General features: G+C 40.4%; 1 protein-coding gene and 1 long non-coding RNA gene across 4 annotated transcripts; one reads left to right on the forward strand and one right to left on the reverse strand.

The window, feature by feature from the left end:
* LOC310954733 lies at positions 1-1366 on the forward strand. 2 transcript variants are annotated; one of them, XR_014593423.1, is made up of 4 exons: positions 1-102; positions 193-934; positions 1034-1057; positions 1141-1366. It is a non-coding gene; the product is annotated as an uncharacterized lncRNA (long non-coding RNA). The 2 variants fall into 2 exon arrangements; XR_014593424.1 differs by lacking the exon at positions 1-102 and having other exon boundaries at positions 182-934.
* A 1773-nt stretch (positions 1367-3139) lies between these two features.
* mthfd1b (methylenetetrahydrofolate dehydrogenase (NADP+ dependent) 1b) lies at positions 3140-15607 on the reverse strand. 2 transcript variants are annotated; one of them, XM_083924340.1, is made up of 28 exons: positions 15501-15607; positions 12991-13075; positions 12657-12716; positions 12526-12579; positions 12137-12273; positions 11774-11874; positions 11507-11643; positions 11282-11393; positions 11051-11178; positions 10772-10869; positions 10375-10548; positions 10160-10296; positions 9980-10026; positions 9777-9884; positions 9604-9678; positions 9416-9518; positions 9257-9333; positions 8695-8835; positions 8530-8598; positions 7984-8095; positions 7645-7784; positions 7249-7290; positions 6937-7037; positions 5628-5805; positions 5321-5428; positions 5016-5168; positions 3863-3960; positions 3140-3762 (listed from the first exon to the last, which is right to left on the reverse strand). In XM_083924340.1, exons 1-27 carry the CDS (start codon positions 15536-15538, stop codon positions 3871-3873), a joined length of 2805 nt encoding a protein of 934 aa, XP_083780466.1. In that variant the 5' UTR covers positions 15539-15607; the 3' UTR covers positions 3140-3762; positions 3863-3870. The 2 variants fall into 2 exon arrangements, with proteins under 2 accessions (XP_083780466.1, XP_083780465.1); XM_083924339.1 differs by having other exon boundaries at positions 3854-3960.
* Positions 15608-16270: the final 663 nt, after the last annotated feature.

The raw sequence follows: 16270 nt of genomic DNA on the forward strand, positions 1-16270 counted from the left end.
TGTGCAGAACTAACTCAACCACATTCGTCATCTCAGACAACACCTTATAAATACAGACTGAACACAAACATCAGACACAAATCATTTTGATTTCTGCACCAGGTATGTAGTGGAACTTCAGCATGGTTGATTATTTGTACTTTAAGACTGCTATGTAAATGAATTATTCTTTTTTCTTTCATGTTTTCCCAGCAAAAGAAAATCTTCTGAGCTTATCAGCGAGACAAAATGAGTAAGTCTTTCAAATCATTTGTTACATTTTTTGAGAATGATAGTTTTCTGTGCATAAACGTATCTAATTATTTCCTGAGGCATTTGTGTTGTGTATAAAGGACATTCACAACAAATGTGCACACCTGACTCAGTCTGTATTTGAACATGTTTTGGTAAAAATGATAAAACAAGTATTTCTCTGTATGTTCAGTATTAACCAGTAGCTACATGTTTGATGTTTATACTGTACATATTTGTGCAAACACAATTCGTATTTGTAGAATTGTGCATGCATCTGGCATGAAACGTTAATGTGGCATAAATAAATCAGTGTGCTGTCCTTAACTTTATTAATTTATAAAGATTATTTAATCAATGAAAAATACCATTGCCTATTATGTATTGATCAAAATAATTTTATTCTGTGCTGCAGTATGATCATCCATTTTTTTTTATCTTTTGAAAGGTAGAATTGGCTCAAATTCAACAGACCATTGTTTTAGTTTATGTATAAGTTCTTTTTTTAAGTTTGCTCATTTTTTACTTTGGTTTTGTTTTTCGTCTTCCCATCACAGGTGAAAATAAGGTGAGTAAGTTACTTACAGTGCTTTAGACCTGTAACTAAGGGCATGAAAACATGTGTACTTATGAACCTGTTTCTCTCTCGTAGCCCGAGAAGGGAAATAAGGGGCAAGGATGCCAAGGAAATGACGAAGAAGGAGTAAGACATCTTCCTAATATATTCTTCAGACTGGTTTGTCCCATTGACTGATTCAGTATCTTTGTAGAGCTCATGTTCATTTCTCATTATCTTTTACAGGAAGGAAGAGGCGAATGTGGAGAGGTAGTTTTACAACTTTTTGAATTTAAACTATACTGCCATTTTTAAGAAAATGCATCAATCATTGTTCTTATTATTGTTAACAGGGGAAACATGGAGGAAAAGGAAAAGGGAGAGATTTTGGTCAAGGAAAAGCAGGAGAAATGAGAGGAGGAGGTGCTGATGGGCAGGGTCAGAGACACGGCCAGGGTCACGGTCGTGGTGGTAAAAGTTGAAGAAATGTTTCAATCACCATTCTAAACAGAATTCATATTAACTTGTCTGTGTAATAAGAGTTTGTGAATGCATTAAAAGTCATTATAAGTACCTTAAGGTGGTTTCTGGTTTGTTTGTGTTTCTCTAATCTTGAGGGTCCCTGTGTCAAAAACTAGTTTTAAATGAATAGTTTGATATATTTTGCTTTCATTGTCAAGAGAAATGTAAAGCATTTTTTTTGCTATGCTAAGCTAACAGCCTTCTAGCTGTAGTTGCATATTTGAGTGAAGAAAATATGTTGCCTTAAAGACCATCCTTTTGTCAGTTTCTACTTATATGTTGCATATTCTAAAATGGTAAATGACTGCTTTTAGTCAGCCCTCACTGAGTGGGACAATAAAGATAACCTTGATCCTTGAACATTAATTGCTGTCACTTTGTTCTCACTGAGCCATTTTCTGCAGCAGCATTGTTGTAAATTGAGAATGAGTCACCGTTAAATGTTGTGTAAAGTCTGATCTTGTCCGTTACTGCTGGATGCTCTGACGCAGTTCCCTTTGAGATGACATTAGGGGTGCTTTGTTGCTTGTGTAAATTGTCCACATTTTGTAAATGGCCATGACTCATCGTGCAGTTCTGGGCAGTGCAGGTCGGGAGATTATCTACAATCACACTCACCTAGATATCCTTTCATCCTTTTAATGTCTTTGTTTACATGTGAAGGTGTTTTAGAAGCTTCACTGTATGGTCTTTTAATTATAGTTATACCCTCAACTATGCCTGGTCCACAAAACTCTGGTGTGTGCGTGTTAATGATTGTAACAGCGTGATTTTCACTTTCATCGTGGCTGCCTTTCTCACCAGGTTTTCGTCTGACGCTTTTTCTCTGCACAGACATAGCACGTGCAGTTTGAGCCATTGTGTCTTCACACCTCAAAGCTCCCTTTTACAGTGTTTGTCCTTGATTTTTCTCAGGAAAAGACATTGGATGAAGTCAACTTTCCCTTAACCAAATTAAATCCAGTTTGAGCTTCAGTCACTGACGTAGCTCATGTTAGAATATACATTCCTGTTGATTGAGAAGCATTTGTTTACTATTGGTATCCCCCAAATATCAGAAGACACAATATATGTCCACTCTGCAGTTTGTCACACTGATGCACCATCTGCTATTGTTTCACAGCAGACTGACAACACTGAGTCACTCTTTCTGAACACTGCTGTCCGATTAATCCACTGATAAATATTTATGCTAGTAAATAGTTACTATCCAATAAAAAACATTTTCACAAAAGTTACTGTCAAGTGTATCCTGAACACGTGCACTCACAACATTCACTCTCAATTTTTAAAGGAAATATTTGAAAATATTCAACTTTTAAATTTGGACTCTTTCTACCAATGAACACATTTCAGCTGAAGATAATACACATGCATGGATAATGGTTCCTTACCTGTCAGTTATCTTGTTGATTAGCTCCATAACACTGTTTGTATATGTATGTATATCTCTGTGAATCAAGTGCTCGATAGCAATGGGGCACATTGGTTTCCGTGGTGATGCATTGACTGATGTGTTACACCATGCGAGAAATTGCCAACAACTCTCACACTGGTTTTTGCACTGACATATGGGTGGCCTACGCATAAACATACTAATGTGCAACAATAATAATTAAAAGATGAGGATCTGTTGGCAGATTATACATTTTTAAAAACTTGTACACACAGAGACAGAGGCTCTGGACAGAGTTCATAATCCCTGATGGTCTGAGGAAATCTTAAAACTAATAGTGACTGCAGAGAAGTGCTTAAAAGTGGTGAAATAATGCAACACACAAATCCCATTTTATAACAACAGGTTGAACAAAATACAGCAAAAATATTAAATGTGTGGGATTTCCATCAAAGACACTTTATTTGATCTTTTGTTACAGAAAAGGTGAAACCACTGATTTACAACATTGTGATTTCTGCAGCATGTAGGCAGAGTAAGAAATATTCAATTTGAATACAGGGCAGACAAAACAGGACAATTTACAGGCTGTAATCAGAACAGAATAGTTAAGATTACTCAAAAATAAAAACTTGTAAGGCAGCATTTGTTTCATATTGAGATGTTTTTTTACTAATACATTTCTCCCAAAGGCACACACAATTGTAAAAGACAGTGGCCTGGACGTGGAGGACATGCTCCTGGTGTAGTGCCCACAAAATATACACATGTAGTTAATGCAAGAGTCCAGATTTAAGACTTACTATTGTCACTGGGGTTGTTTGTGTTCAGCAAGCACTGAAACAACTGTCAATAGGACACACTGGCAGTCTCAGGGGGATGAACTGTCCTGTGATTAATGAAGTTTTTTTATTTACCCACCGGCAGCCTTCTTGGCAAAGCAAATCAGTTATTTACACATGGTAGTGTCTGAGTGACAAACAAACAAAAACAGCTCACGGTGCTTCCAGTTATCACTCCATCACATTTCATTAGGGCTCAGTCGGGGGCACTGGGTCTATACAAAAACAAACCAAAAAAAAAGTCAAGACATTAAGTATGTGCTCGACAACTCTAGCATGACATTGGTATCTGTATGTCTTAACTACCTGGCTCACCATCTGCTTCAGAAGAGCCCGTTGACCTGCTCAGTCTCAGGGTCCAGGTCAATGTCATAGAAACAAGGCCTGGTGGGCAGACCAGGGATAGTGGGCATCTAGGACAGAAAGAGAAAGCAGTTTTTATTTTTTTGTTAGTCATTCAAGAGTTTTTAGTTTAGCTTGGATTTCAGATTAGTTTTAAGAGTGCAAAGTGGTTTTCAGTTTAGTTTTAGTGTACATTTTTCAAATAGAACAGAACAGAAATACTTTATTGATCCCAAGCTGGGAAATTGCAGAAATAGAATCTTTTAGTCTGTCCTTTTCTAAATGTTTATAAGGAAAGCTTGGATTTATTGTCGCTGAAAATAGGGTTAAAAGGTTTTATGGCTAGGTTGCATTGCCACCACCTTCTGGAGCAATCTACTAAAAAGAAGAAAGAGAGAAAATGAAAGAGAAGCTTATTCCACCCCCAGTTCTATTTCATTTCAGTTGTGTTGTTCATTGTATTTTTTGACTGTCGTTTCTATTTTTATTGCAGCTAAAATGATTTATCCACCACTAGCTTAATTCTTACTGTTCGTTGACTATAATAACCCTGGTACACACAAAATGAAGCCTTTGAACAAAGCAGGCACAGACATCTCCTGTGCTTACACGCAGTGAATTTCAGGTGATAACAAGGAGACTTATTAGATTATTGCTCCATTAAAAACAAGTGGGATACCATCTCTTTCTCAGCACTTTTGGAGTTATTAGTCGTTTATGTAAAAAACAAAACTAAAAAATGGTTAAAATATTTGCTGGTTAAACATTTAAAATGTGAGGATTTGTTCTGGAATATAAACTACTTAAAAATTGAATTATTTGGGTTTTGGACTGTTGTTTCGATAAAAAAAATAAATCATGATCATGAACGGATGCAGCCCTTTACTTTTAGTCGAAGAATCTATACATGCCATCTGCAAACACTGATCACAGCAGTGTGCGTTTGCAACAAAGCTGCCATTGTATGATGTCATGTGTTATTTCAATGAAATGACAGTTAAGTGCAACAAGTCATGCTTCGATTTTAATGACAGGTTTCTACTTTATAAGAAGGACAGATGAATGTAGAAAATCAGGTTAAATTGTGTTGCGGTTGGATGTCAAAACAGTGGAAAGGAGAGCTTACCGTGCCAACCAGTGGGAACAGGAAACCAGAGCCCACGCTTGCTCGGATGTCTCTGATTGGCAGGATGAACCCTGTGGGCACGCCCTTCTTGTCTGCCTCGTGAGAGAGCGACAGGTGAGTCTTCGCCATGCAGATTGGCAGATTGCTGAAACCCTGAAGGAAGAAGAGGGGATAAAGAAAATCTATTTGATGTTGGATAAAGGCCTAATCAAGCATTCTCCATTCAAGAGGAAAGATTTCCACTGACAACAAACAGGCCTGACAAGACAGAGGGAAGAAAGAAATGGAGTAGGAGAGATGCTGACCTGTTTGGTGTACAGCTCCACCTTGTGTTGAGCCTCTGGGAGAAGCTCAATATCATCCGCTCCATAGATCTTCTGGGCTATGATTCGAATCTTATCAGCAATAGGAAGCTATAAATAATAACAATAATGATAAAAATAATCAATATGTTGTCCAAAGAAGGCATTTCTTAGTGGGTGAGAACATTATTTTTATCGTCAGTGTGGCTGACGTCTTTATTTTCCTTTACAGAAAAAATAAATATACGCTTTCTGTCAAATGTATTCACATACTTAAGAGTTCATTCACAGGAAACACAGTGGCCCATACCTCCAAATCATAGAGGAACTTGAATTTGCTGGGGGCCTCAGAGGCCCTCTGGACAGCCTGGCCCAGGGCAACCGCGCCGGCTCCACCTTCGGCCCAGTGGGAGCAGCGCACGGCGTCGAAGGCCCCGGCAGTTTTTGCCATGCAGCAGACCAGGTCCAGCTCAGCCTCAGTGTCTGTCCTGCAGGATGGGTCAGAACAACAAAATACAGTAGAAATAAAAGGGGCAAAATAGACAGGGATAAAAAAAATCTACACCCATTTGTTACCTTTTGTCACCTACTCACTTCACTGATACAATTGCTCTGCTCTGAGCTAAGATACTATTGACTTGAGATACTGAGAACTTTTTAATTGCTTCTCTCCAGCCGGTCAATCCTAACGGCCAAGCCACACATCCTGCATGAGCCGGATTGCAGCGTTGTTATAGCAGCTTTGTTATTGTAGTTTTGTTCTTGCAGCCTTGTTATTGCAGCGTTGTTATCGCAGTGTTGTTAGAGCGATGCCTGCCATTCTACACTGAGTTTTTAGACGGAGCAGGTTTAGATTCTGTCCACAGGAACAAAACAAAGTGTTAAGTACAAATATCTTCATTTTGTTCATGTCTGTGACGTATTCTACATAAACACACGGTAAATGATGTCAATATGACTGTCAAAAGACAATTCAGTCGTTTTTTGCTGCAAACGTGTTGCAGTAAATCAGGTAAGACCTCAAATCCACAGCCTTAGCCCCGCTGCTCAGGCAGGTAAGTATGGCTGCTCAAACCTGGTGACATGGATGCCGAAATACAAAGCATAAGGTTGCCGCTGCTGAGGCGTGCAGTGTGACCCAGCTATAATGCATTATAATTTCAGAGAAAATCAACTGTAAAGTCAATTTAAATAATGCACTTTAAATACTCCCCTGTTACTGCCTGTCTCGTAGCCTAGACTACAGGACCACAATGAAACTAAATCTTGTGACTTTATTGAAATATTCTGAAGAACTGTATTTTAATTTCTCAAATAAAATCCAGACTTGACTGTCTGCTGTTTGGTACTGGACAGGTAGAATACAGCTGGTTTATCGGAGATTTTTTGCCATCTACTGCCTTTGGAAACGGTGAACCAAAACACTAAAGTCTTGTTAAAACTAAAACAATGAGCTGAAAGTCTCTACCAAGCTTTGCAGAGCTGAGGGGAACTGTAGGAGATTATATTCTGTGAGTTACTTGCAATGGTTTGATCCATTATTAATATGAAAATGTGGATTAGTGCAGTCAGGTAGATCATATAAGTCCATGTCTACTGTGCCGTCATCTATCACTTACTTGAAACCATTGACAGCCACCACCACTGGCACGCCGAAGTGCTGTGCGTTCTCTATCTGCTTCCTCATGTTGTTGCAGCCCTTCTCCAGCAGCTCAAGGTTCTACATGCGGGTACACAAAGACTTAACATGAATGTTTCATGGAGATGCTTTTAGTGTGTTCACTGAATGCTTTGCTGTGCTGGACACTTGACGTGTTCTTGACAAGTAAGCAGACTTGCCTTAGGTTCTCCATACAAACATTGTTGATTAGCTCGTCAACAAACAAAGAAAAATAAAGTGCACGTTTTGGTAGGCTGCTGTAATGCATTACCTCCTCAATGTATTCCTTGGGTAGTGGCATCCCAGCAGTAACCTGAACAAGAAAATGAGTCAAATGTTTGATTAATTTAAATAATCCAACATACAACAGAGACTATTTGATTTTTTTGCGTCATGATTATTCAGAAGCTAACAATTGTGTGAATATGAATGAATCATTGCTCTGTGACATCCGCTCAGCAGGTAACGTAATTACACTCCCAGCTGTGTGCAGAGGAAATATTCATTGTGACTGTATACAGTAGATGCTGATTATGTGTTCAGAATTCACAGTTGAAAAATGCAAACATCATGCAAAATTATACGTAAATGTAAAATTTGCCAAAATAAAATCACTAAAGTAATTATCTTGTAATTGGGATGCCCAGGAAAGCGCAAGCAAACTCACTGTTGGTCCTCCTCCGTGCATCTTCAGGGCTCGGACGGTGGCCACCAGCACCACCACGTGGGGTCTCAGGCCCGAGTAGCGACACTTGATGTTAAAGAACTTCTCCATGCCGATGTCAGCACCAAAGCCAGCCTCCGTCACTGTTGGGAATCGACAGAAATGGTGAGCCAAAGAAAAAAGTAACACAATCATTGAATTATACAACATCTGCTACTCCATCACTTGATCTATCAACACAGCAAAGCACCTACTGTAGCACTGCTGTAACAAATCAGCCATGTAAAAGTGAATATTGGTGAAAACATACTACAATAAAGCCATCTTCTGAGCTCCACTTACCTACAAAGCCCTCGGGTCCCACCAGCTTTAAAGCTATTTTATCAGCCAGGATGGAGGAGTTGCCATGGGCGATGTTGGCAAATGGACCGGCATGGACAAACACAGGTGTTCCCTGTGGATTCAGACGACTTACATAAACCCATAACTCCTGCAGCAGATAAACCTATACTTAAAGCCACTGAGGGGCTGCATAGACACGCTCAGCGTAGCACAGCTGTGTAGTGTTGAATGAAAATAACAAATCCGTGTCCTGCTTTTTCATGGATTATATATTGCGTATTATTTTATTACTTGCATACAATCATCCATAATGATGACGCAAAAATCTCATCAATATAAACAATTAACCAGCGTGGCGTGGTGTTCTGGTGTTAAGCGGTCAAAAACTAAGTGCTTCTCTGTCTGGCAACACAATGCTTAAGTGCCCCACAGCTCAAAGGTGACACCTCGTCGACACTTTGCTTTCTTATGACTACATAGAACTTTTCAGGCTTGAAAAGCTCTTTTCAGTGGAACTGTACAGGTCGGCATGTGTGTTACACCCACCTCCAGGGTCTGCATGAGGTTGGGCTTGATGGCATCTTTCATCAGCACAGTTAGAGCACCACTCACACCCTTAGGGGGAAAAATATATATATTTATATGTTATTATTGAGCCTTGTTTCCACAATACTTGCATCTAAAGTCCCGTCATGAGTTTACACCACTGACCAGGTCCTCGGTGGTGATGGGCTGTCCGCCACGGCTGGTGGCTACGACCATCTTTGCCAGACGCTGACGCATGTCCTCCAGGCTGCTGGTGAGGGCGAGCACCGCCATGATTTCACTGGCCACGGTGATGTCAAACTGGGCCTGGAGGACAGTGAGGGGAAATGGGTCTTATTATCTTATTATCAACAGCAAAACTAGAATAAGAGAGGGAACATTTAGCTAACAGAAAAAAATGTATATAAGCAGAAGATTTTATTTTATGATTTTTGTAGCTAAATATACATTACTACTGTGTATTATGGATAGTTTGATTATAGCTCTCTAGCTCTCCCTATCGTGTCATTGTGGTTACAAAAGCCGTACAATTTTTGCTGTAAATTCCTAGAAAAGTTCAAGCTCTTTTTTTGTTTCTTAAAGAATCTTTCAAATGGGCTGTGCGGCTGCTACCTACCAGAGTGTCTTTCATGATACAACCACAGGGTGGAGCCAAATAAACAGCCTAAAATAACCCACGGTGGCTTTCACTGAGTGAGAAACAGCTTCATGGATGTTATCTCTTTACCTCTCTTGTGTAACCCTTTTCAGTTGGCGACTGGCCGATAGTGATCTTCCTCAGGAATCGATCATTGGTATCCAACACTAAATTGACAAACCATGATGAATACATTCACACATACAGCAGACTCAATGAGGTGCAAAATATCATTAAGAGACGTCATACCTCTGTGCCAGGTGATAGAGCTTGGGTCCATGTCCAGACGGGCAAAGCGGGTGATCTCTTCTTCAGTCAGAGCGGAGGGATCGGTCTTTTCTATGCCCAGTTTCTAAACAAATACAGAAAACTCATATGTGAGATATGCAACTTACTTACAGACTGTGAGTCAAAACCTACAAGTCACAATCACTTACCTTCAGTCTGTTGATCTGGATAGGGGAGAACTTCCTCTGTCCTCCACTGAGCGGGACCAAGCGGTTATACAGTGCCTGGAGATAGCATAGAGAAAGATAATGGTCAAAATCCATCCATTACAAAACTTTTTTCAATATTTTTTAATATAGCACTGACCAAATGGTGTACCCACCTTGTCAGTTTGCGTGGACTCGTGGAACATGCGAGCATCGATGGCAGCAGCCACCAAGTTGTTGGCAGCCGTGATGGCATGAATGTCGCCGGTGAGATGAAGGTTGAACTAAAATGAACAGACTCATCAATTAAATGCAACTTTGTATTTTTACACAAGTAGTTTGAAACTATATAACTTGACACAGCAGTTAAGTTTAGTACCTCTTCCATTGGAATGACTTGAGAATATCCACCCCCTGCAGCACCACCTGTAGACAAAAGACAATACTACAGATATATATACAGTACACACACACACTGTACAGGACTCAAAAATATACATCTCAACAGCGTGTAAACCTTTTCAACCTCTCACTGAGTGTACATTATTCCACAGCTCACCTTTAATGCCAAAGGTAGGTCCCTGAGAAGGCTGCCGGACACAAGCAAACACATTGAGCTTCATGTGGGCTCCCAGCGCCTGGACCAGGCCGATGGTGGTGGTGCTCTTCCCTTCACCCAGAGGAGTGGGTGTAATGCTGCGGACAGAAAATCTTATCAGCATGGTATATTATCGTCAGCAGGGCCGGAGATTCATTTTAAACTCTGCTGCATACCCAGTGACCACCACGTATTTGCCGTCTGGCTGGGCCTGCAGGCGTTTGATGATATTCAGCTGGACCTTGGCCTTTGTCTTGCCGTAGAGCTCCACCTCATCCGACAGCAGGCCCACCTCTCTGGCCAGACAGTCGATGGGCTTGGGCACACAGGAGCGAGAAATCACGATGTCGCTGTTGGGAGTTATAAAGACAAAAAAAAATCACTTTTTCATCTAAGCAAAAGGAGGAAACAGAAAGGATTGAAAGCCAAAGAGCACAATCAGAGAGTTCTATCGTGAGGGGAGGCATTGAAGCTGCTCTTCCTGCATGTGGATTATTGAATTTACACAATCCTCCAAGTTAACAGAGCATGTGACAGAGAAGTGGATGATTGCGGGGGGGGTGGACGACAAACCTTGGTACAGGCTTCTGGAGGTTGAGTTTGGTATAAGAAATGTTCCACTTCCCAGGTTGGTGGCTCTCCAGGAAACGCTTTGCGCTCAACACTGTGTTCTACGCAGAAAACACACTCACAGTCACTCTTAACATTTATGTTACAGGAGACTAAAGACAGAAATTCCTCTGGACAAAAAGGGTAATCAACCTTGTACATTGTGTTTTCACAGTAAGCATAGAAACTAATGTTTGTCAATAAGAGTTTAGTTCATGATTTCACTCTTCAGATGGACCTTACCGCCATCAGCATGGCCACAGTCATGGGTCCCACGCCACCGGGCACAGGGGTGATGAAGCCTGCCTGTTCCTTGGCTGAGGCATAGTGGACATCACCCACCACCCGCTTCCCACTTGCTTTAGTCTCATCTGAAAGACACCGAGGGAAACTTTGAGGTCAATATCACACAGTTACCTCTGATGCTTACAAATATTACTCCATGATAAAAGCAGACTGAGAAGCCTCAGGAACCTGGGATGTGGTTGATGCCACAGTCGATGACCACTGCTCCCTTCTTGATCCACTCTCCTTTCACCATCTCTGCTTTACCGATACCGACAACAAGGATGTCTGCTTTCCCCACCTAGACAATAACAGTGATGGACATTAGCATGTTTCATGTAGACACATAATGACTTATGGGAATACAATCCCCAGACTGTACTGCCGGGTTGGGTTGAGGCGTTACTGTTGTACCTCTCCAGGGAGATCAGCGGTTTTAGAGTGGCAGGTGGTGACGGTGGCATGGTTCCACAGCAGCAGGTCGTGCATCGGTGCGCCCACGATCTTACTGCGACCGATCACTACTGCTCTCTTCCCCGCCACAGACACACCTGTGGAGAACAAATGCTCGGTCGATCTATCATATAATTCTAGACATTTCTAACAAGTACTTTCAGAGCACAAATTATCTTTTTTTTAATTGAGCAACAGATGTTTTAGGGTGTTTAATGTTTGCTTTACCAGTCTGTCTGATCAACTCCATGCAGCCGTTTGGTGTGCAGGGGATGAAGCAGTCACCCATGTCCCCACGAGACAACTTCCCTGCATTGATGCTGGTCAGTCTGTAAATGGATCATCCAAAAATACAAATTTAAGCTGTCTAATGATTAAAATGATCCAAGAGATTTTTTTTTACTTTACTAATTTTTAATCCAGGTCTGTGTCCCAGAGCAACAGAGCATCAGAGAAATGCCAACATTACCCATGACTCAGTCCTGAGTCATGGGTAATATCTCTTTAACCAGACTCAAAGGAAGCAAAGAAACACAAATAAACAAACCCTAGAAATGAGCACCCTAATCTTTCGTTTATGTCTGTACCTACCCGTCTACATCCTTCTCTGGAGCCACGGCGTTGGTGACCTTCTCTGTGTCGATCTTGTGGATTGAGTCTAAGGGCAGCTGCACGATGAGGCCGTGGACAGATGAGTTCTCATTCACCTCTGTGATGCTGTGAAGAACCTACAGACAGACAGCCTGTTCACTCTCAGGTACTCTCAATTTGCCATTTACCTTTTTAACCTTTCCTACAATTGTTGTTTTTTTTACGGCACCAACAGAACTTCAAATCCCAAACTTTACCCTGGTCTTACACTGAAAATCATCCTTCAGCTATGTTAAGTTTTAACAGTGATGTATCTTACTGTGTGTGTGCACATACAGACAATTAAAGACCAAGCTACACTATTACTTTCTCTCCTTCTCCATTCTCACCTCCTCCTCTGTTGCAGTTTTGGGAAGTCTCATGTGTGTGGCATTAATTCCAATCTGCATACAAAGAAAAACAAATTAGACCAGAAGTTCAGTCTGCCTGCTAAGAGTGCACAGTAGAAGTGTGTTTTTACCTCTGCTGCTGCTTTCAACTTCATGCTGATGTACAGATTTGAATCCTCGCGGTCTCCAACCTGCAAAAGAAACGTAGCATCACCTCACCTGTCTGTATAAAAGATAAGGCCTCCTATCATACAAATTCATATGTGTTGACAACAGAAGACTTGCATAAATGTCTTCAACTACAATAAGGGGACTTCAGTGGAACACATTATACAATCTGGATCCATGCAAGGGCACACAACGGCACACGTGACCAAAATCCAGGGGAAAGGTACAATAAAATACATGGCTAAAATTAGTGAACAATTCATCCAAATATGTTTTAGTTCCCCATCTTACACTTACCTGTAAAACCACTAGACCAGGTCTGAAGTTTGGGTCCTGAAGCTTCATCTGCTCTACATCCTTCTTTAGACCCTCCCTCACCTTCCTGAGAACACAAGACAACAGAGAAAACCCAGCTTAATTTGTAATCTATATGCAACGAAAGGCATTGTAAAATAAAGGGATAGGACCATGTGGGACAAACCACTTCTAAACCATTCCCCTCTCTTGCAATGGTTACAGATTTTCACCCAGATACATGCCATTTGGCTGCTCAATGAAACGAATATTACAATTTTGGCTTCCAACTATTATGACAACAAGATAATCGAGACAAGCAATTATTGTGCTAAATTAAATTTCACAACAAGGCTTTTCTTTTGCCCTGTGTTATAAATCCAGAAAATTGAAAGTAAGTTTAGGAGTTTTCAGTAGGTTGAATTAAATTGCTGTATTGTATTTTTATAAAACCTCCTTTAACTTTTTTTAAATTTGTTTTTCAGTTGAATTATATATCTCTATAAGTTTAAGAAAATCCTGTTTAAAAGACATGATGTTGTATGAGGTTTCCAAAGTAATGAGAAATGGTCAAAATTATCACAATCTCACCATTGATCAAAATAATTGTGAATATGATTTTGGCTATAATCAAGCAACATTTGGATTTCTTATTGTGATATTGGTCAGAATTTTCCAGTCCTCAGCGGTCAATCTCCACTTCACATGCAAAGCCAGGGCATGGGAGAGTCAGTTTAGGAGAATGAGGATCTTATCTTTGATCTTTGTTCTTTGCTTTATCTTTATTTGTTTTATAGTATGGAGGTTTATCTGTCTCATCAACTCATACTACGGTTGATTGAGTAAATTTAACTAATAAAAGACAAGACAGACAGCAGTGACACAAAGTTACTGGACTCATAGCAATTCAAATATTTTAAGATACAGCATATCTGTCTAAACAAAGCTCAACCCTGACTGCATCTCTTTTGTACCTTTGTAATCATTCACGCAACAAATCAGCTTTCTTGATCTTGTCAAAAAGCTCATAAGACAGACAGGCGATCGAGTGTCTTTGTGCATCACATGAACTTCATTGGCATGAGTGATGAATGATTACATATACAGAACTATTGTGAATGCATGACACAATGACACCAAATTGAAACACCTTTTAATTACACAAAATTCGTGTTTTATATATGAAAAGCTTCATCCAAAGGTTTGTCCAAAATAGTGTGCCTTAATACCCCCAGCCTTTCTACTTTCTACAGGTGAGGATGCAGAGGAAACAAATGGCACAATACATATTTTAATCAATAGAGCAAAGATTAGAAAACATAAACCTACTGTTGAAACTCTGTTATTTAGGTGCAATATTTTACATATTACCTACACTATGTTGCTTTTTATTTAATCAGCACTGGAGAAACTAAAATATGTTTTGATAAAATCAAACATATTGCAGCATAACAACAATCCTAAACTAATTCCTGGTCATTGATTAACTAGGGCCATATTCCTATAAACATTAATACAATACAGACTACGGTTGCTTTGATTGTCGCCCCTTTGTCAATCAAAACACATTTTGTGATAACTTTGGGTTAGGGTTAGAAAAACTACACTTACACGCAGAGACAATCTCCACAATAAAGATTGGTCTTGATTAGTTGTATGTAGGCCTTTGTCAAGATTCAGAGCTAATGAATGTAAACCCTCCATCTGAAAGCTGAAATCTGACAGCAGGTCTGTGGATTTGATTTAACTAATAAGTACCGCGAGGAGCAGTTAACAAGGTGCATGCTTGTGTCTTGTGACAAGCACATGCAACTAAATTAAAGGTTTTGTCTCTTTGCCAAATATGTGGTCCTCTTTTAGGAGTAGTGTTTGGATTCATGCAAACATTTGAACAATTAAAAACACAAGAAATGCAAATTGTACTGTACATATCAAACAGTGACAAATACATGACGTTTCATGAGACACTGGACCAATAGGACAAAGATCATATCACACCACCACAGCATCTTGCACAATGCTGCAGCGTTTACTTTGCAACCATTCATTTCAAAAAGTTTTGCAATGATCTAAGCTAGCACCAAATTAGAAATGTGACAGTCACAAGTGATTGTATTTCGTGTGAACACATTTAGACTAATCCAACTATCAAGAAACAAACAAACCCATGCTACTTGAGAACCAGTCTTCTGTGATTTACCAGGCTGTTTACCAGGCTGTACTGTAGGTCGTTATCCAGACTGCTGCACACTTCACTCACGTGGACAGCATCATGTACAACTAAATGACGAAGTCGTGCAGAGCGGCTTCTGCTCGAAATATATAACAGTTGCATGTAAAGTGTGCATAAAGCTGGGATCATCTTTAGATATAAACTAACTGTTAACTCAAATAGCTAGTTAGCTGGCCAGTTAGCCAGTAACGTTACACAGACACATGTTTCACCAGGGTGGTTGCACCTATTTGACTATCAATGCATCTATAATGGTACTGGATAAACTCTTGATACTTACGTTGAAACCTCTTTCCCGCTTATGATTTGAGCTGCCATAGTTTGATCCTGAAAGTCCCTGTTCCGCGGTGCGTTTTGTCTCCTGCGCACACTGACTCGCTGCTTGACAAGAAGAGGAGAGAAGAGCGCTGAGGACTTGCCAAAAACTAAAGTTTGTTCACAAAAGCGTTGGGTCAAAGGTGGTTACGCGAGCTCCATTCACAAACGCAGCGCTATGGCTGAAAATCAGCGTATTCACTTTCAGGAATAGCGTCGAACGTAGCCACCCTGGGTATGACGACGGAGAGGGCGTGGCTATTGACACACTGTCAACTCCATAGACATATAAAGAGTAGACGCCGCATCGAACGTTGGGCCGCGAGAAATGCGGCCGCCATCTTGGATCGGTCATTCTACCAGATCAGTTCTATGAGTGACTCGTTGAGCCTATGAGTTGAGCAGCAGAAGGAACAAGATGCCAGAGCACTGTGCAGCGTATTCCTGCTCTAATCTAATATTACAATATTACAATTCATAATCAGTACGGTACAGTACAATTTTAAACAATTATACATAAATCCATGCATTTTTTAATGTTATAGTGAGTCCCTCAGGCTGTGGCAGGTAGATACATATTTAGCTGCCAGAGGAGCTGCTGTCCCTTATTATATTATTATTATCTTGTCACAGTAGAGGCATGGAGATTAGGAGATTAGCCTCTGTGGGAATATTAGTTAATTTACCCCCCGGCCAGATGTGTGTGTGTGTGTGTGTGTGTGTGTGTGTGTGCGC

Source organism: Echiichthys vipera, assembly GCF_963691815.1.
Source record: "Echiichthys vipera genome assembly, chromosome: 12".
In the NCBI taxonomy this organism is placed as follows: Eukaryota; Metazoa; Chordata; class Actinopteri; order Perciformes; family Trachinidae; genus Echiichthys; species Echiichthys vipera.

Coding starts and splice junctions, on each gene's coding strand:
- mthfd1b (XM_083924340.1), bottom strand. CDS start 15,538: ATGGCAGCTCAAATCATAAGCGGGAAAGAGGTTTCAAC. Junction 12,274..12,525: donor AAACTGCAACAGAGGAGGAG/GTGAGAATGGAG, acceptor GTCTGTCTGTAG/GTTCTTCACAGCATCACAGA. Junction 7,785..7,983: donor GGGACCCGAGGGCTTTGTAG/GTAAGTGGAGCT, acceptor GATTCCCAACAG/TGACGGAGGCTGGCTTTGGT.